The sequence below is a fragment of the Pseudochaenichthys georgianus genome, chromosome 6, assembly GCF_902827115.2.
Source record: "Pseudochaenichthys georgianus chromosome 6, fPseGeo1.2, whole genome shotgun sequence".
In the NCBI taxonomy this organism is placed as follows: Eukaryota; Metazoa; Chordata; class Actinopteri; order Perciformes; family Channichthyidae; genus Pseudochaenichthys; species Pseudochaenichthys georgianus.
The window spans coordinates 30,650,997-30,672,672 of record NC_047508.1 but is presented as its reverse complement, the minus strand read 5'-3'; the positions used below and the strand labels follow the sequence as shown (position 1 = coordinate 30,672,672).

The 21,676-nt window shown below is 40.6% G+C and overlaps 1 protein-coding gene and 1 non-coding gene across 5 annotated transcripts; both read left to right on the top strand.

The window, feature by feature from the left end:
- The first annotated feature begins 886 nt into the window (after positions 1–886).
- On the top strand, positions 887–20,959 carry kif23 (kinesin family member 23). Of its 4 annotated transcripts, XM_034085940.1 has the most exons (24): positions 887–1,006; positions 1,286–1,352; positions 1,855–1,983; positions 2,427–2,532; positions 2,648–2,784; positions 2,955–3,073; positions 3,156–3,323; positions 3,519–3,563; positions 4,321–4,433; positions 4,676–4,797; positions 10,488–10,590; positions 10,672–10,751; positions 10,828–10,947; positions 11,032–11,191; positions 11,513–11,674; positions 11,781–11,947; positions 12,041–12,214; positions 12,823–13,107; positions 14,276–14,650; positions 15,625–15,858; positions 16,424–16,512; positions 16,602–16,680; positions 18,107–18,177; positions 20,460–20,959. In XM_034085940.1, exons 1-24 carry the CDS (start codon positions 993–995, stop codon positions 20,473–20,475), a joined length of 3,135 nt encoding a protein of 1,044 aa, XP_033941831.1. In that variant the 5' UTR covers positions 887–992; the 3' UTR covers positions 20,476–20,959. The 4 variants fall into 4 exon arrangements, with proteins under 4 accessions (XP_033941831.1, XP_033941832.1, XP_033941833.1 ...); XM_034085941.1 differs by lacking the exon at positions 3,519–3,563 and having other exon boundaries at positions 888–1,006; XM_034085942.1 differs by lacking the exon at positions 14,276–14,650 and having other exon boundaries at positions 897–1,006.
- Positions 4,497–4,593, top strand: LOC117448747 (Z30 small nucleolar RNA). Its single transcript, XR_004552378.1, has one exon. It is a non-coding gene; the product is annotated as a Z30 small nucleolar RNA (small nucleolar RNA).
- Positions 20,960–21,676: the final 717 nt, after the last annotated feature.

The following is a 21,676-nucleotide window of genomic DNA, read 5'->3' as shown; positions in this document are numbered from 1 at the left end:
TCTGTGTTCTACTCATAGGTACTACTACTACTACTATACAAAATAATATATATATATATATTTATTATAATATATATATATAAAAAAACAACCAACCAGCCGCAAACTATATAAAAAAAGTATATTTATTTATTCTTTAGTTGCAATATTGCCTAAATCTTAAGGCCTCTACAATATTCTATAAAATGAATGAATTGTTTTATAATAAAAACAATATTAATAAAAATAATTAAAACAATAATAATGATACTACATGTAAAACAAATGATGTATTATTTATTACTCTCATAATTTTAAACAAACAAGAATAAATACTTTCATTGTATGTTAAACATATACTTTTTTTTTAGATGTACACTTTTTTTGCATTGTTTATTCTTTGAAAATACTTATATTGATTATGAAATGTTCATTTTGAACCTTGTGATATTATGGAAAGTTCTATGCAAAAGGACTGCAAAGAAACCCCATACAACAACTCCAAATAGAAAGCAAAGCAGACACTATATTGAACCATTACATGGGCTGCAGAATATGAAAATATAATATCAATCTGTAAAGGATATTTTTGTTAATAATTGTTTTATGATTATAGTTTCAATCTGTCTTCTTTTTGTTGAATAACATAGCCTACCTATGTGTTGTTGATTGTATGGCTTAAACATGATGCAATACAGCCAAAATGAAAACATTGTGAGAGTTCCAATTCCCCTTGTTGCTGTTTATTTTTAGTTTGCGTGGTTTCTAGCCTTTCTGTGTATCCGGTTGTGTGCTAGTATCGGTTAATGATCTGACTGCTGCATATTTCACATTTCTGTAGTTCCCTAAAAGGCTCGGAGCGGCGGAAGGCGGAAACACGTGTCCGCTTGTTGTGAGATCTGATTGGCTGCAGCCGGCTCGTTTTGAAAAAGTCATCTGATTTGAGGCGGAGGGAAAGTTCAAAAACTTGTAGTGACGGCAACGGTAAAAACATCACGGAGCAGCGAGCAACAATGATCCGACAAGCGTAAGTTTACTTTAGTATTTTACACGATTATGTTTTAAATAATTGTGAACGGAGCACATTACGTATATGTTTTATGCTCATGTTAAATGTGTTTCAGTTTACGGGCTTGTCAAAGGATTATAATCAATGACGAGTGATTTAGCGAGCTAGCTTAGCCGTAACGTTAGCTGGAGGCTAATAAGCCGTCTAGCCAGAGCCTTAGCTCTCACACCATCGTCTACTCAAATGGAAAGCTAATGCTAACAATACACTCTGCTAATGAAATGTGATTTTTTTCAGGAAGGGTAAAACGCCCCGCAAGCCTCCTCCGAAAAAGCCTTCCAGCAACCAGAAAGACCCGGTTGGGGTGAGTGTTTGTTCAAGAACTAGCAAATATCACACATTGTTGCATTCTTTACTTCTGGGATGGGACATCTGAATGTTGGGCATTCATAAGCCCCTAATGTTGCATGATTTAATTACCTTATACTTGATGTTTTTTTACAAAAGGTGGGACACAACTTTGAGACTGTTTGTTTGAAGTTACAATCTACAATTGCACACAAATAATAAAATGACCTTCAAACAACCAACCTACTTTGTCCAATGTCTCAAGAATGACTTACTAGGTAATTGTTTTGTCAAAAGACACTATGAACTAAGAGTAGTGAAGCAAGGCACATTCATTTAAATTATATTTCAGTAAAAAGGCCATTCATAGGTATTTACATGAAACATCAAAAGCATCAACACATCAGCCAGTTGTTTTTTAAGGTTTGGTATTTTCTTGTTTGTCTTCCGTTTTTTCCTTTTTTAATTGAATTAAATCAGTGCAACTGAACATGTCCTCCTCCTGTGCTTTTGCTCAGGTGTACTGTCGTGTACGGCCCCTGGGTTTGGAGGATGAGGAGTGCTGCATCGAGGTTATAAGCAGCTCCACCATCCAGCTGCACGCCCCTGAAGGCTTCAAAACAAACCGAAATGGAGAATACAAAGAGGTAACGGACATTTTGACCCTGGAGTAGTTGTGTTTTCCCATCCATTGTTTTCATAATTAGGGGTTTTCCTGCTATTAAGCTAAGGAATGTCTTGTCCTTTACATAACGTGTAAATTATTTAAAACCTGTCTAATTTTGGTTTTAAAGCATTCAGCCTGTCATAGTCTGCTTTTTTTTATTGTAAAAGAAACTCATAAAAAGCTAAAAACAAACAATACATTGTATTATAAGTATGGTCTATGTTGCCATAGTCTTGTATGTCTTAGCCATTGTTTGTCAAGATTGATTAAAAAAACACATAAATGGCACATGTGAAATGTTTCGGAAGTTTTGAGAAACGAGTGTTCAAATGCAATTTGTTAAAAACCAATATGATGTAGTCAGCCATATTCTTTATTGTAAAGCAGTTCCCCTCAAATGTTCCATTCTCTTTTGCTTCTCAGACTCAGTATTCCTTCAAAAAAGTATTTGGATTGTCAACAACTCAGATAGAGCTGTTTGAGCATGTGGCCAAACCTCTTGTTGATGACCTCATCCATGGAAAAAATGGTAAGAGAACTGGCCAGCTTCAGAAGAAAACACATTTTTACTAAATAATAACAGTTTAACTATTGCCAGCTGCCTCATTTGCATACAAAATAAGCGCAATTTTGCCTTGTTGCAGGTCTGCTCTTCACGTACGGGGTCACAGGAAGTGGGAAGACGTTCACTATGACTGGCTCTCCGGGCCAGGGTGGTCTTCTCCCTCGCTCACTTGACATGATCTTCAACAGTATAGGACCCTGCCAGGCCAAAAGATATGTAAGTAAACATTCAAGAACACTGTTGATCATCTGTTGTACCAAGACTAATAAAGTAAATACAATTGCTTTAACTAATAGTAGGCTGCCTAAACAATTGAAAATCAGCAAATCATTTCTAATTTCAGCTTATTTACCAAATTGAATTACTCCTGGGTTTTGTTTTTTTAGGTTTTCAAGACTGATGAAAAAAATGGCTTGGAGGTCCAGAATGAAGTCGATGCTTTGTTGGAGCGCCAGAGGCGGGAAAACAACATGCCTGTTCCTAAATCGTCATCTTCCTCCTCCAGGTAAGTCAAAGTCCTGTTAGACACCAGCGTCCTGCTACAGTGTAACTGATGTATAACATGTGAGTCACTGCTCTGATTTCAGACAAAAAGATCCTGAAATTGCTGACATGATCACGTCAGCGGAGGCTTATAAAACCGACGCCGTGGATGAGGACAGCAGCTACACCGTGTTCGTCTCCTACATAGAAATCTACAACAACTACATCTATGACCTTCTGGAGGAAAATCAGGAGGATGCAATCAAACCAAAGTGAGTACAGGACATTTGAAGTAAAAGCAACATCATTCCGATATATAAACATGCATTTAAAGCCGGAACAGTTTAAATAAACTTGATGCTAATGCACTATTCATCAGAGTCCGAGACATTCAAATGTTATATTTACAGGTTAGCGCTTTCTTCGACGTAGCTGGAAGGCAATTCCTGTATTTTTCTTTTTACTAGGTGGAATGGTGGAGGCACACCTGTGCACCAGAACACTGAGTTCATGTATGTGACCAGTGAATACTCGCACACCACCAGATAGTAGCCTGATCTCGCTGTCACACAAAAATCTGTCTAGTTTAGTTTATCAATAGAACCTCGTCAACACCGGAGACATTTTTGACCATGTCATGGAAACGTCTTTATACTTAATACATTTAAATGGGTTATTTAGTGAACCAGGGCTGGATTTGAGACAAAAAAACAAATACTGTATAATTTGTTTATTAAATGATTTACAACATTTACTAATCAAATGTTAATGGCAAGTTCAAGTAATAATCATATGTTGCAATCCTAAAGACAAAGTTCTGAAATTATTAGAAACAGACAAAGTACTTTGCTATGATTCAATACTTTCAACTTTAATTCAAAGAACAAGTTAAAAGCTCAAAAGTGTTCATATGAGAATTGGCAAATTCTGCCACAGACACTTTTGGTCAATGATGATGATGAAATGAAGGTTTGTTACTTGGCCTTACCCAGGAAGTGTATTGACAGAGCGGCTGCACCAGCGAATGTCTCCAGTGTGGATGAGTGTTATTTAGTCCATTAGATCACCCCTGCTGCTGCTTGTAGTCTGTTATGGCAAAACCCCTGTATGTCTGCTGCTTTGTATGTCGCTTAGTGATTGTCACTGATTGTTTCCTCATAGCTGAAATCAAGCAACATGTATCCCCCCCCTTCATGTTTGATGATCTGTTGCATGAAACTGAAATTGCATATTGTCTGTAAGTAACACTTTTTTATGCTCTCAATGTAGACCACCTCAGTCTAAAATCCTCCGAGAGGATCAGAATCACAACATGTACGTGGCTGGTTGCATGGAGGTGGAAGTGAAGTCTGCTGAGGAGGCGTTTCAAGTATTCTGGAGAGGTAAGTCGTCAGAAATTAAAGTCACAGTTATGGAAATAAAGAAAAGAAAAATGTAGGAACAAATTGCACTGATGATTTTGGATTTTACTGACCTGGCATTGCTGGCCTCCGGGTTGGCTCTGGCCAGGAAGTGATCATATTTAATCTTCTCTCTGAGCAGCTCATTTAAGAATGTTATGCTTGAAAAGTGTTCACAGTAGCTGGAACTTGTTTAAAAAGTTGCCCATACTCTGTTGTTCCAGGTCAGAAGAAGAGGAAGGTGGCGAACACTCGTCTGAACAGAGAATCCAGCCGCTCCCACAGCGTGCTCATCGTTAAACTGGCTCAGGCTCCTCTCGATGCAGATGGCGACAACATTCTCCAGGTCAGCTGAATCTGAAAACTAATGTTTATTACTTAATCAAAGTAATGTAACCTTATACTCTATAACAAATGTTTTACACTGGACAAGAAAGCTGAAACGTCCTTTTAAAAAAGAAAACTAACTTAAAGTGGACCTATCATGCAAAATGCACTTTTGTCCGTCTTTTATATGTGTCCCCGGTGTGTCAGGGAACTCACCAAGTGTCAGAAAATACAACACTCTCTCTTTTCCTCCGTACCCAAATCTTTTAAAAACGGGGCTGCAACGAGCAGATACAGATTCCTTTTTTTCTAACTAATGGACAATTTTCGATTTAAACCTCTTTTTTTTCTGTTTTTTTCTAAACAAACCAGACCAAGGCAACATTTAAATACATATTTTCTTTATTAACACTATACAAATAAATGAGATTACCAAGTAGTCTAGGCCTATGTGAACAAATCAGTTGTTCAAGAATAAAAATAAATAAAATAAAAACAGCACCACGGCACTTGGCTGTCATTAAGATTTTTTTTAAATCAAACTGGAAAAAAAATCTCTTGTAGGCCATCCCTGAAAAAACTTGTAAAATGAAATACAACAAATAATAAATAATGATAATGGAATGAATAATAAAAAAATACCCTCAAACAAAATAACATCCCTTTAACTTTCTAGGAAGTTGTCTACAGGTTTTTCGCGAGGAAGACAAGCCTGTCTATCTACTGCCTCTGGCTTGAGGCATGCTCTTTGGCATGTTACAATGTTACCCCCCCGTACTGAAAACCCTCTCCGAAGGGGCACTTGTGGCAGGAATGGAGAGATATTTCTTGGCCAGATTACTCAGTCTTGGGAAGTTAGCTTCATGTTTACAGACGTGGGTAGCATGAGACAACATCCGGAACTACCGGAAATGAAACCAGCCGTGAAGTATTTCCTGTATTTTTTGGAGTATTGATTACAGCGTTCAAAACCATATGTGACCCGCTCTATCGAAATCAGTCGGAAGTCGCAACGGCTCATTTCAGAATAAACGTGGATTTACGTAAAAAACTATTTTTTCAGGGTTCTGGTGTTTTGTTTGATTTTAAACAAACAAAGTCTTGGCTTTCAGAATATGAAACTTTTATTTCCAAAATCACACGATAAATACATTTTTGAAGCTTGTAAAGGGAGGAAGACAGGCACCTCTCACTCGCAATCTGCTCTTCCAGCAGCGCCGTCCCTCCCTCCGGCTGAAATTATGAATGTAAGAGTATAGTAATCATAGATAACACGGCAGGGTCTGTTACAGTTTGTTTTCATCTGATTTCAATTAAACAAAGTCTTGGCTTTCAGAATATTAAACTTGTTTCGGCAAATTCAGATGATAAATACAACTTTGAAGCTTTTAACGGCCCAATTACAAGCGGAGAACGGAGTAACTTAACGTCACAGCAGGCATAACAACAGCTGGTGTTTCTCGTGAGTGTTTTCCCCGGGAAACAAACGCAATACACACAAACGCAAAATTACACAAACACACACCCACACGTATACACACACACTCGCGAGCTTCCCCTCCAAATGAAAATATCTTCCCTCCGTAGTATTTTGATCATTTGCTCCGCTAATAATCAATCAGATCGATGGATTCCAGAGAAAAGGAAACTTTAAAGGCCTTTTTCTCAAAATGAGGACTCGGTGACAGTCATATATATATATATGTGACATATTTCGCTTAATATTTGGAGTACAAAAACAATCCTGATATCATTAGAAAGCTATGAATATCCTCTTTCCAACAGTGTATACAACTCAAAATGTGTCTTCGGGTCAATGCGACTGATTTTGATGGAGCAGGTCACATATTAAACTAGAGAATGCAATTCCTGAAGAAATTGCTAGTGGGAATGCTTTATGCTGAAAAGCTGACGCTAAACTGCTATGCTGAAATGTAATGTGTAAGAAGAAAGTGAATCATTTAGATTGAAATGAAATGTGTAAGAAGAAAGTGAAGAATTTAGATTGAAATGATACATGAACACTGGGGGCTTGAATGTGTGATGAGAGAAGAAAAGAAAGTAAAAAGGCTTGGAAAAGCAGCAGAATATTTGAATCGTAAATTTCTGAACTAAGTTGATGGGAATGATCCCTCACCATGGCAACGGCATTTGATGACACCCCATAATACGCTTAGATGCATTGATGGCTGCATCGTTACCAAACCTGTGAAGTCTTGGGCTGTTTGGAGTATTTTCACTGAAGTTATGAGAACCGTGTTTCCAGGCTAGCATTTTGTTGCCATGGTAACGACAATTGAAGAAATCTCAAAACTGTCCCGAAGATGTCTTCAAGGCTGGACTGTTGGCACAAATGTCAAGTTTGAGCACTTTTGAAACATTTTCATAGGAGTTATAGCGACATCATGTTTTATGGCGAGGGATACGCATCCCTCGCCATGGAAACGGCATATGGTGATATCTCAGATTTGGCGTAGAGCTGTTGAGGCATGGACCGGTGATATACAAGTGAAGATTGGGGGACGATTGGACCGTGTCGATTGGACTTACAGCCTCATCGTGTTTCATGGCGAGGGATGCGTTTCCATGGAAACGGCATATGGTGAGATCTCAGATTTGGCGTAGAGCTGTTGAGGCATGGACCGGTGATATACAAGTGAAGATTGGGGGACGATTGGACCGTGTCGATTGGACTTACAGCCTCATCGTGTTTCATGGCGAGTGGTCTGTCGCCATGGCAACGGCATTTGATGACACCCCATACTACGCTTTGATACATTGATGGCTGCATCGTTATCAAACCTGTGAAGTTCTGGGCTGTTTGGAGTATTTTCACTGAAGCTATGAGAACCGTGGTTCAAGGCGAGCATTGTGTTGCCATGGCAACGGCATTTGAAGAAATCTCAAGGCTGGACTGTTTAAGTCGGCTATCTGAAGTCTGCTGCTCTGAGCATGTCAGTTGGAGTGATGACATCATCGTGTTCCATTACACAGGGTTTCTATTTGAGCTAACGAGCTCTGTAGAGATCACAGGTTTCCATTGTTCTGAATGAGAGATGAACCTCTTACATGTGAACGTTTTGTGGAAGAACCGTAACAGATATCTGTGACATTTTAAAACGAGAAGCATGTCAAGGAAGTTGAGTATCTGAAGTGTAATTTTTGTGTAGTTTCGGGTTAATAATGTGGCCTTTTTGGCAGTTTAACTAAAGGTGTGCGGCTGCTACCGTGAGGAAATATCTGCCTGAAATTACAATGGGCTTCAATGGAAGAATGTTGAACGTTTTTGTCACTTCATGCCCTCAAGAGGCATTTTGTTGAATTATTTTGCTTAATTATTTGTAATTTTTCAAGCTACGAGATGTTTTCCTACGTTTATCATGAACAATTATGTCCCAGCAATGTAGAGTTTGGGAATTATGGCAGTTTTAAAAAAATATATGAAGGCAAATTTCAAGATTTCTTACCCTCTAGCTGTGACATCACGCACTCTAGTTAATGTTAAAATGTAAAGAAAACCACTAAAACAAGGTCTGAACAAATGTTAATATCTCTAAAAGTAAGCATCAGATTTAAAAGTTGTTTCACACGAATAATATCAGAAAGATTTGTAACATTTGAAAGTTGGAATGAGGTTTCGGAGTGAAAGTATGAATGAACAGTTAGCAGTTGAAGTCGCATGAAGATTTGTTGAAGTTGAAGATTTCCTCCATTGACTTCAATGTTAAAAATGTGATGTATTATGGGATGTATCTCTGGAATTATGAAAGTTATGAATGAGAAAAGTAATAGCCATCGATTCCCGACCGAGCTGAACGTTTTGATGTTTGAACGGAGTTTCTGCGATGTTCAATGCGTGAGGAGAAGAGGGCCAAAAATACCAGCGGAATAATAATACAAATTTGTCCGTAGAAGAACAGTTAGTTGGAATGCTGTAAACAGCATTCCCACTAAATGAAAAGTCATGAAAGAGATAAGGAGGAGAAAAGGCATGTTTAGTTATATTTTTTCCGCCATGTCCGTTAAAGTTGAAATCTTCTGGACAAAATTTAGAAAAGTGCCGGTCAAAGGTCTTCTTTGTTATTTATTGAGCTTTAAAACAAATGAATAATGACTATAATCATATAAGAATAAAACACGGAAAACGGAGCCTCTCTTTTCCTCCCCCTCTTCTGAGAGCCCAGCAGCTGATCTCCCTCATGCAGGGGGGCGTGGTCAGCTGCAGCTAATTTGCATTAAAGCTACGTCACAGAATCAGCCCTTGCAAAAACAGGGCTGGAATAGAGCGAAATGAGGCATGGCTAAAATGCATGATCTGTTTGGTATTTTGAAAAAAAAACTTCACAGGCATGTTTTATATAGGTATGACCCTACAACAGGGATGGGCAACTTTGATGGTGGTGGGGGCCACATCATTGATGTACTGGCCACCAGGGGGCCGCAGATTCACTTGGAACACACACACACAAAAATTCCATGTATGTAATTATTAACAAATATACTAAGTCTGACATCTTCATTGACATTATACAATCAAAGGGAACATCGCCAAAAAATGAGAACATCCTCTAATAAGCTCACAAAACAAATATCAGTTCACAGAAATGTTATTTCATTTTTACAAGTGGCATGTTTGTATTGAACAGGTTATTAAACAGTGGAATAAAACTATTTTAAACTATTGGAAAGCACGGAAAATGTGTGTATTGAGATTAACCATTAGATGACATACACATGAAGTCATGAACACTAACCCAGACATTAGTTGTCTAACTTGAACCTAAAACACTTGTAACCAGTCTCTGCATTCCCCTTATTCCACAATAAGGGGAATGTCAATACAGACACCTGTCAGACTGCTGTTCCTCAGCACCACTCCCCCTCCCCCCCGCTGAAATTATGAATGAAAAGTGTAGTAATCATAGATAACACGGCAGGGTCCGTGACAGTTTGTTTTCATCTGATTTCAAATAAACGAAGTCTTGGTTTTAAGAGTATTAAACTTGTTTCGCCAAATTCAGATGATAAAAACAACTTTTAAGCTTGTAAAGGCATAATTACAAGAGGCAACTTAACGTCACAGCAGGCATAACAACAGCCGGTGTTTCTTGTGAGAGTTTCCGCGGTAAACAAACATAATACACACAAATGCGTCAGATTATTTCGCGGTATTTTAAATCATCTACGCAGCTCGCGACGTAACTAGGAGTCTAGTAGACGGTATCAGTACCCGAAGTAAAAAAAAAAAAAAAAAAATCCATTTTTAAAAAATAATTAATTACGTTGTTTATAAATTGATCTGAGGGCCGCAAAAAGAGGAGGTGGGGGCCGCATGCGGGCCGCCATTTGCCCATCCCTGCCCTACAATATATTTTTCAAATATAGCATGATAGGTCCACTTTAAACAAGAACCTTTGACAGTTCTCAACCTATTGCTGTCAAAACTTGTAGAAAAAGTGCTTACATATTATTAAATCAAGATGGGTAGGGAGCAAAACAATGAATGTTATGTACATAAGGTTTTTACAAAAATACTATTTTTATGCAACTCTTTTTGTATTTACTTGCATTTTGATTACTTCCTTTACTCAGTAACTGAATTCAATTTTTAAATGCATTTTGTGATTTCTTTGTTACATACAATTCACTCCTAACGCTGATTATAAACCATTTTGATACTGAAGTGCTTTTTTGATTGAGTTTCTTCAGGATAAAAACCAGGTGACTGTGAGCCAGCTGTGCCTGGTGGACCTGGCAGGAAGTGAGCGCACCGGCAGGACGGGGGCAGAAGGCACTCGTGTACGGGAAGCAGGTTTGTTAACGCAGAGAGAAACCATAACTATTGCTGGTGGCTGGATTACCTGTGAGATCTAACAACATTATCGCCTCGCAGGTAACATCAATCAGTCTCTGCTGAATCTGCGGACCTGCATGGAGGTCCTTCGAGAGAACCAGCTGTACGGCACAAACAGGGTATGAACCAGCAGATTAAAGCTGAATGCTGTCATCCTTTTTACTGATGAATCATAGAGGTATGTTTTCTCTACAGATGGTCCCCTACAGAGACTCTAAAGTGACCCATCTGTTCAAGAACTACTTTGACGGAGAGGGCAAAGTCAGAATGGTTGTCTGTGTCAACCCCAAAGCTGACGAATACGAGGAAACATTGGTAAGTTCTTCCTGCAGCCTCACTGTGTCCTGTACGTTATTCGAATGAACGCTGACACTCAGGAGACGCTCTCTTTTCGTCTAGCTGGTGATGCGCTTTGCAGAGATGACCCAGGAGGTGGAGGTGGCTCGGCCAGTGGACCGACCCATCTGTGGCTTCACCCCGGGGCGTCGCCATAGAAACCAGGCCTTCAAGGAGGAACTGTCTCGCAAGCTGGACGAGCGTGGTGGTCCGCTAGGGGGAGGTGGGTTATGCACCGTTTGTGGTGAATCTAACATTGACACTCTACTAGGGAATAATGTTGACATCATTTAAGGCGAGCCACATTGTAAGAGAAATCGGTATATATTTGTTCTCCAATCATTTTCAATTAGGAAATACTTTGTTTTAATGAACGGGAATCTAAACCGAATGGAGTATATACAGTACATTGAGTTATTTAAATTAATCATGTCAAACTTTATCACACTATTTCTCATTGTTACACCTTAAAGAGAAACCCTATTATTTGTAAATTATGAACAAAGAAAACGGCAATTGTGTAAATTATTTTTCTTTCCCTTAGACTTGACCTCTGTTATAAACAACCTGGCACACAGCCTCCCCCCCCTCCCCTCCTGTGAGCTGACCGACCCCCACGATGACATCACGCTGCCCCGGCTGATGGAAGCCCTGCAGAACAGACACAGGGTCAGGCAGATGATGATTGACGATTACAACGAAGCAGGTGCCCGCTGACAAACTAGCTCAACCTCATCTAATGTCTTTCTCTGTTTTTTAAAATGGTGATTTCTTGTCTTGCCTCTCATGTTGTCTCCTTTGTTTTGTTTTAGCCAACAGGATGAAGTCAATGCTTCAGGATCTGGACAACAGCCAAATATCCAAAGACAATTTAATTCATGAACAAAATGGCAAACTGGTGGAGTTGGACAGAATCCTCCAGAACAACAGGGCAGAGATCGAGCGCTTGGAGAAGAAAAACAAGATGCAAGAACACAAGGTGACAGAACACACTGAAACCTCACTGAAATATCTGATTTGTTTCGTCGATATTTGCTCAGTGTCTTAAACGTCCAATATGGCTTCTTTCCAGATTGACATCCTGCAGAAAACCACTAAAATCTATGAGGGTGACAAGCGTTCTCTGCAGACTGAGCTGGAAACCAGAGAGCAGCGGCTGCAGAGGGAGCAGTCGGAGAAGAGACGCATGGAGCAGCGCCTCAACGGCGTTGTGACGGATACCCAGTACAAGTGGGAGAAAGAATGTGTGAGTTGCTCCTCTTATCCTTTTCCTTACTCAGTCATATGAGGGCTAACGGGGTCAATGAAATGTAGAGGACAAGAGAAGGGGTCAGCTTAGCATTTCAAAATGCACTTGTAACGGTAAGTCCACACGGCTCCGTCGCGTGCTTCAATGGAGACGCTTCCCATTCACTTTGAATGGGGTGACGTCAAGCTTTGCAGAACTGCATTGTGGTTCCGTCGCGTCGCTTTGCCTCCGTTGCTCGCGCTGAAAGTTGAGAAGTTCAACTTTTCAAGCGTCGACGGAAGCGCTAGCCAATCAAATCATATTCCAGTACAAGCGCTAACCAATCAAAGTGTGTGTGCTTGTGTGTCCGGGGCGGGAGATTAATGTGATTGGTTGTTGGTCGTGCACCAGACACGCCCACCAATGCGTCGGAGCCGTGTGGACGTTACGTAAGGGCACATCATTAAATATGCATCATAAAGATCAAATGAGATACAATAACGTGTAAGATTTGACAGTTTGGTCTTAAAAAATAATATACAGCTTTGTTTGTCCTGTCTCAACTTTTCCAATGTTCATTTACACAATAAGTGTTTAACTTTCACTTTATCCCTCGTGCTGCGCAGGACCGACGTGTCAACGCGATGCAGCTGGAGATGCAGAACAAGCTCTGGGTGAAAGACGAGAAGCTGAAGCAGCTCAAAGCCATCGTGACGGACAGCAAGACTTCAGGCCGTCCTGATCCTCCTCCGCGCCAGACGCAGCCTCAGAGACCCTCCAGAGAGGAACTTCCTCAGAGACCCTCCAGAGAGGACCGCCTTCAGGTTCCCTCCAGAGAGGAACGTTTCCAGAGACCCTCCAGAGAGGAGCGCCTCCCCGCCAAGAGATCCGCCTCGCCCTCACCTGTCCCTGTATGTTGTGTTAGCGATGCACATCTGTTGACTTAATATTGTTAGTTAGGGTAGACAGTTTAACAAAAATGATGTTCCTTCAGCTTTTCCCTGAAACTAATACCTTTCTTACAGATTAACATGACTAACTAATCCCAATGTAAGTGCAGTACAAAGTCATGTTGCATTGGAGAAGGGGCAAAACTAAGAATTATTTTCAGTGTTTATTAACCGATGATGTATACCAGATCTTTAATCTCAGAAAATTCAATTTGCAGCTAAAAAAGAATTTATAGAAAATGTAAAAATAATAAAATAAAATAATTTTGTTTTTAAGGCAAAAACTCAATAGATTTTAGCATTTTTGCGCATACAATAATCACATCGCTAAAAGGATTATCCCAACTAAACTGCTGGTGTAAAAGTAATTGGGTGATCAGCTTATTGTCGCGGTTAAAAAATAGATGACCCTCTCGATTCTACTACAAAAGTAGAGAGTATTCTTATGCTGCGTTCACACCGGATGTGATGTTTGGGGGCGGCATGTAAAGTCGATGCGGACAGACGCAAATTCGCTCCGACGGCGAGCATGACGCGGGTGATTTGAATGTCGCGGCGCGATTGAGGCGATTGGAGGGGGCAGCGACAACCGCTCGAGTTAAACATTTTTCAACTCGAGCGTCAAATTCCCGTCACGCGATCTCGTGGTAGCCAATCAGCGGTGAGGATCTCAGCCTGCCGTCACTGACGTAGAACCACAAAACCAAAACGTTAGCTGTTAGCACTCAGAGCTCACAGCTCCTCATATCTGTTCAGAAACTAGACAAAACAAGTACAAACCACAGACTGTCTGTCATGGCGAATACAGTCGCTGGATTATTTATTTCTGTAGGCCGTTGTTATGAGTGTGGACGTATTACAATTTAATCACGGTAAAATATGTTCATTTTGTTATAGTTGTAGCCCCCGAGCCAGCGTGTCTTGTTTGAATGATGCGAGTAAACACAGCTGACAGCCGCGGTGAAACTCGAGCGTTTAGAGCGAAGCGAATATTCGCATCACGTCCGGTGTGAACGCAGCATTAGGCTGTTGTACTTTGTGACATTATCTGTGCATGTTTCTGTTGCTGCTGTAACATTTCTATCTCCTGTGATTTCTTTGTACTAACTGTATGCATGTCATTGTGCAGTCTTCCCATGTTGCCACCCAGAGCCCTGTAGAGTCTCCCTATGTCAGGACAGATCCAGAGCCAGTCAGTGCCACTAGAGTTGAGGAAGTAGAGATGAACCCCCGGCCCTCCTGCCCCGTCCCCAGCAGCAGCGCCTCTCTGTCTGTGGCTAACAGCGTCTCTACATGGGAGCAGCGGGCGGCCCAGGACAGCAGGCAGGGTTATCATTCTCCCAGCAGAACCCCGTCCCCCGCCGCCCCCCCAGCCAGAAGAGCCCCGTCCCCTGCCTGCCCCCCATCCAGCCGGGCCCGGAGGAGAGCTCTGTTCCTGCCTAAAGAAGAGGCCGAGGCCCACTCCCCTAAAGATGATTTAGACTATATTGAGAGAAGCTACAGGGTCAGTGAGTCAGCTACAGGAAGCAGCTTGAGGTGTTTCAGTTAAATCTGGGGTCTGAAATCAGGCTATATATCTATGCATAGATTCAGCAATCCCTCTAAAGGTAGCTCTTATGAACCACTAGAAGTGTGTTGCAGGGTCTGTATCTGCAGAAGCAATTTCCCTTTCTTCGGGAACCTATTCAAAGTTAACGCCATCAGGTGCCAGATTGAAAGCATGCACCCAAGAGGAACGTATTAAAATAGGGGACACAGGGCAAAAAGAAGTTGCCAATAAAGTGAGGTGACACACTAAGCAGGCAAAGCTGGTTTAAAAATCAGTGCAAATCTAACTCTTATTCCCTGAATGTAGATTCTTAACATTTCAAACAATTAACCCAAGTCACGATGGATCATTTGCTGTTATTTGTATGTTCTTACTCTTCTTTCTTTAATACGATACACTTTATTGGCCCCGTAATTTGTTCTGGACTCCGTCCTGCAGTTCCGCATTAAAATACATACACACACCGTTTGAACAAACACAATACACAGACCCACATACTGACAATGGCGACCTATTGCACAACCCTCATCGCCAGCGTTTAAAAGTATATTACATGTGACAGTAGGAGCTGGAATTCTGCGTGGGATCAGACGAATGTTTGTGCCTGTCTAATAATGGACTGCTCATATGTTTTGGAGAGATGGATGTTTTTTGACCCCCATCATTTTCATAGCAGTCTGTACCAGGCGAGCGATCTGTGACTGACTGCACAGTCAAGTTACCACCAGGCAGTGATACCATACCTTATGAGGCTTTCCAACACTGCATGATAAAGCACTAACATGAACTTCGGCTCGACTCTGTAAGCCCGGAGTCTACACAAAAAATACAATCGCTGTTGAAGTCTAGAGCACAGATCTTGAATGCACCCTCCAGCTGAGTGTATTATCTAGATGGACACCAAGGTACTTAATGTTTTTCTGCTCTAGACGACCACCCCGGTGCGGGCGCTGCACCGCCGCTCCCGCTCAGCCGGCGGAGAGAAGTGGGTGGACCATAAGCCCTCCTCCAGCGTCGACCTGGGGACAGTTCTGCAGCCCGTCATCCCCAACGCCATCCAGGTGTCCACCCCCAGTGAGAAGGTCCTGTCCAAGTGTGACCGATACGTGTTGACGCACCAAGAGGTCGCTTCTGACGGAGAGATACAGACCCAACTTATTAAGGTAAATACACTGCAATTTAAATTTTTTAAAAAAAGATAGAAATCAAAGGTTGGCACCAAATGGCAAATTGAAACGAATGGCAGTGATTGTGATGACTTCTAAAATATTACCACAGGTTATTTTGGTTTAACTTATCAAAAGTGAGTGTTTTCCATCATCTTAGTCACAGTGGGAGCTGCTTAAGCTGTTTGCAAAAAAACAGGCAGGTAAAGAACCGGCATTGATGTAATGCTTTGGGTTGCTACAGTGATGTGGTGGGCATTATTACAATGCAACAATTACATTCAGAATTGTTTTAATAGTTAGCCTTTCCAGATCTTTATCCACTAGATCTGTCTAATTGTTCTGTAACCTTATTTCTCGAAAAGGAAAGGTTTCTGATCTGTAAATATCCAAAGAAGCCAGCCTGTGGCACGTGAAAACTCAAGAGATATTTGCATGAAGCAAAGCAGTGGTCAAACAGTTTTGAGACATACTACCATATGCTGCACTTGTTAAGTCACCGCTCGTGTGTATTTACGAATCATTATGGGCTATTACCTCGTACTTTTCTCTCATTTTTCAGGGGGAGGTTATTAAGACCCGAGGAGGAGGACAGTCTGTCCAGTTCACGGACATCGAGACGCTGAGACAGGAGCTCACCACCGTCCCCAGGTATCAGCAAACAGCCAGTTATCAGCTGCAGATTAGCCAGGTGTTATAAATGATGTTTCATTAATGTCACTTTACATTTGTGTCTGAAGGCTCAAAAGAAAGTCTTCAGAGGGAGCACCTGCCAGCGGAGAGCGAACAGATGGATCGTGGACTGATGTGGAGACGAGGGTAGGATGATTATATTTATTAATTTTTATAATTAATCAAATAAACCTCCATTGCATGTGTGTCTTGGTTTAGGAACCAGATGGATGATGGGATTGATTTAACTTTGCATAGAGGCAGATGTTCTCCTGTTATATTAGAAAATGTTATGATAATTGTATCATAATTAACCCACTTAGGCGCTACAAATTATCATTAGGGTTATGCATGAATCTGTTCTCCATTATTCACTTAAAACTGTATATTCAATACAATTGTTTTTTAAATATATTGTAGCAGCTCAACAATAATCCAATAGGAAAAACTAACAATACAATGCTAATAAACCATACATGATAAGCAGGGTTTGTACGATCATTAAAAACCTGGAAAAGTCATGGAAATTCCAAATGGAAATTCCAGGCCCTGGAAAAGTTATGGAAAACAATATTTTTCTCAAAGTTTTTGAAAAGTCATGGAAATATAACTAAAGTTGTATCAAATATAATTTATATTTTATCCAATCGCCGAAATAGTAATACTATAATGATGATAAATACTGTATCATATAGTAATGAAACGTACAATGGCAACTGTCGCAGTATTTAGTTGGTGAGAGATGTTTACAATCACGCCCTCTAGTCTACAGTGGCTTTGGCCTGTAGGAGCTACTATTTGATATAAGGCTGCCAAGATGCCAGGGAAGTGCAGTTTCCACAATGTATGGCTTCGAAAGGATAAGTAACAATTGTGGTTATCAAAATACATTGACCAAAGACGTGCTAAATGCAAACTGTGTTGTAAAATATTCGATATTTCGAATGCCACATGAAAGAAATAACCTTTTTTTTTGGGTCATTGAAAATGAGGTAAAGGTCATGGAGAAGTCATTGAAAATCATTGGTGAAAAAGTGTATGAACCCCGGATAAGGAAGTCTTACAAAAAATGATCACAAGAAGTTGCTGATTAACCATAATTGCAGCCCAATACAACATTAACAATTTATTTCAGGGCTTGTTTATTCATTAAAAAGTGAGTCAAACTCAATTTGCTTTAATCTTAGCTTTAGTCATGGTGTTGAATTTACTCTGACATTCCACCCTAGGTGACTTCATTTACAATCTCAACATTACAAAAAAACCATTGCAGGCGTTTAACCGAGAAACAACGTAATTATGTGTGTTGTTGCTAATGCATCTGGTGCTAGCTGCGCCAACTGATATAAGAAGATGTTTCTACAACAAGGGTGGAGGAGAGCTCTCTACTGTCAGACTCTTTGAAATGCAATTTAATACCTCTGTATTATAGCAACAACAATAATAATGGCAATAATGATTGGGAGGGGGGGGCGCGGCTGTTATTTTCTCTGAGGGGAGGCTCACCTTCCCACACTTTAGATTAATGAGAAACTCCAGGAGATCTGGGTCCTAATCTTTGTTTTGTTCGCAGTGTTCTGTGGCTATGGAGATGAGGGCTGGATCCAACATGGGACCCGGCTACACACATCAGGGGATCACCAAGTAAGCGGTCATCTAAATCACTTTAAAGGGGACCTATCATGCAAAATGCACTTTTGTACGTCTTTTATACATGAATGTGTTCCAGGGAGCTCACCAAGTGTCAGAAAACACAACCCTCTCTATTTTACTCCATACCCAAATCTCTAAAAAAGGGGCTGCAACGGATCTGATACAGACTGATCCAGATTTGAACACTTTACTGACGTCAGTAAAGTGGCGCTACGGCTATTGGTCAATTCTCCACCTATCAGGGGAATGAGAGGTTGGGCCACGGCCGGCCATTGCTGCTCGAAAGCGCTGGAGACGCTGTAGTACATATGCCAGGCCTGTAAGTGGCGCTGTAGTCTGCCACAAAAGCAGCGAAGAAGACTTCCCTTGCATGGTTGCCCTTCTGTTTATTCTCCGCTGTGGCTCTTTTTCTCCCACCCCGAGGCAAGCGTTTGCGCCTCCTGCTTTAAAACAAATGAATAATGACTCTATATAATCATATGTAAGGGATAATGTGCAGCGACGCGGTCATTATGGGGAAAAGAACACCGACAGGCTGATCAGGAGCCCGACGCGAAGCGGAGGGATCTAGATTGGCATGAAGGCACATTATGCAATGTGCACATTATCCCGCTTATTACATGGCCACATTCTCGACAAAGTAACGACATGACTCCCAATATTAATTGAAATGCTTTTATGGATTTAGAAAATAATTGTATTGATTTAAAAAATAGTTGTATTGATTTAACTTGACATGCATCCGCTAAGAAAAATAGTCCGTTGTTACTGTTTTAACTAACGTAGCAACGGTAGGAATTGCTTCGATAGTGTTTTTGAGGAGCTTTTTGATTACATATTTGAAAACATTGTTGCTTGCTTTAAAAGTAGCACAATGCATGATGTCAAAGGAGGGTTTCTGCCCCATTACTTCTCTTCTTACTTCTATAAGGATAAAACACGGTGGACGGAGATCTCTTTTTCTCCCCCTCTTCTCTCCGTTGCAGCCTAGCAGCTGATCTCAGAGCATGCTCCCCTCTCCTGCAGGGGGGCGTGGTCAGCTGCAGCTGGAAAGAGCCAATAGAGCGAAATGAGGCATGGCTAAAATGCAGGATCTGTTTGGTATTTTGAAAAAAAAACTATATTTATATTAGGGCTGTCAAACGATTACAATTTTTAATCAGATTAATCACAGCTTAAAAATTAATTAATCATGATTAATCACCATTTGAACTATGTCCAAAATATGCCATTTATGTATATTGTTGTGGGAATGGAAAGATAAATGAAAGAAGGCGGATATATCAATTTAACATACAGATATATCTATGTTTATTATAACATTTGTCTGCGTGTCAAAATGAAAGACAACCCACACACCTATCAATCATCAAACCGTGGGGTCTTAATTCATTACGTGTTGATTTCTATCAACGGGGGAGTACTCAGGAAAGTCGACAGAGGAGGGGGGGGGGGGGGGGGGGGCGCGCTAGTGGAGTACTTCGTGACCACAGAGTGTGAACGTTGTGATCAGCTGTTTTAGCGCAGTTCTCCAGTGAAGTGGGGAAGTCTCCCTCCGCAGCCGGTTGGCGTAGTTTTGGCACAGTTCCGTTGTACAGACCGACGTTAACAGCAGCCCTGTCTGTGCACACGGAGACCGACTCTGTCGTCCGGTGATCTAACCGCCTTCTGGAAAAGCTTCACAAATACGTCAGTACGCAAATGCGCTTTGTGACACAAGTGACGGTACGCATTTCAGATTATGCACATAACCTGCACCCCTGTAATACAGTAAAAGTATTCTCCGTCGGGACTTCCTGCAACAACACCACGCCGTTATCAAAGATGTTCTATTGAGAAGACGATCACTACGTGACAAAAGTTTTCAAAACCGTGGCTACTGAAATCAATCTTACTAACTGCTGTCTGTGCAATTTACTCCACGCGAGTTGGCAGACTTTATTTTGCTTACTTTAACATCATTTTTCATGGTGGGGCTAAGCCATTTCTTGGTATGGGTGTAGCCTACCCCAGCCATACCCTGGCGCTGCCACTGGTGGCACGTATGGGGCGGCCATTCTGCACATGCGTTAAATGCGTTAACTATTTTAACGCAATTAATTCAAAAAATTAATTACCGCCGTTAACGCGATAATTTTGACAGCACTAATTTATATACTTTATAGGTATGGCCCTACAATATATTGTTCAAATATAGCATGATAGGTGTCCTTTAAGACATACAATTACATATTCAGCACAGTATTTGATTTAACTTTCTTCTTCTTCAACAGGCGCAGAAAACCCTAAAGCAGCTTCCTCCTGAGACCACTCCCCTCACCTGGCTGTTGTGCAATAGTCTGAACTTTTTATATTTAGCTCTAGTGATGATATTTAAACATTTTCCATGCTTTATCTATATATATATATATATATATATGGGTCACCAAAGTTGTTTTGTATAAATAATTGTATGCTGTGTTTTAACCCATAGAAAAAAAAAATGTGGTTCAACTTCAAACATGTGATTCAGTCGAGGTCGTGGCAGATATTAGTAACTGCTGCTGAAAAGAGTGTGTGCACATTTGTGTGTCACGTGGTGTTACTCGGCACATGAAGAGTCGTTGTGAATCTGCCACAATGATGATTTCACGACCTACTCTTTCTGTGGGGAATTATATAGAGCTTAAAGTAGAGTTTGATTTATCCAATTCTTTTTCAATTTCTTTCTTTATGAAACTGATCTTTTCTGCTTTCACTTTAAACTCAGGAATAAAATTCCTTTGAAGCCGCAGTTGGTTGTGTTGTGTACACTAAATTGAGTATATCGCAGATGTGACGACAGTGTGATGCTCCATGCAAGTGGAGCTATGATATATGTGAACACTAGATGGCAGCACAGGTCAGCGGTACATCACACTCTGGAGGAAAAGTCAAGGCACATGAGGTCTGCCTGCTATGATGAGACATCCTTTATACAACACTATCCTGTATTCCCATTATGACAAGACATGCAAACATAGCACATTTGTATTTCTAAGGGGAGATGCTGTGCTGCTTTATTACAACACATTAGCAGAACTTAATAAGGAGCGACTGCCTGTTTATTCTAAAATAATGCTTGAAAGAGATTTAACATCTCGTTAGAGCTCTGGGCAAAGAGAAGCAATATTCTGTCAGATAAACAACGTCTGCTTTCAATTACTTGGCTGAAATTGCTTTCCTGTGCTCATGCTTGATTACATATTCATTATGTTAAACAAGACAATGTATACATCTGCATTAAACTAATCTGGTTGGATGCCTTTAGGTTAAGTCAGGTTTAACAAAAAATAACAGTTTTAACTTTTTCTTCATACTTAGACGCGAGGGCAATTGTGGAAAAAAGTACTAATACTGCACCATAAAAACACTTTTAAACGACTCATGTAACAAACGAGCCCGTGTTATATTCGATTATCCACTTTTTAAAAATCTTTTAGCAACTTTTGATTACTTTTAGGGGAAATTG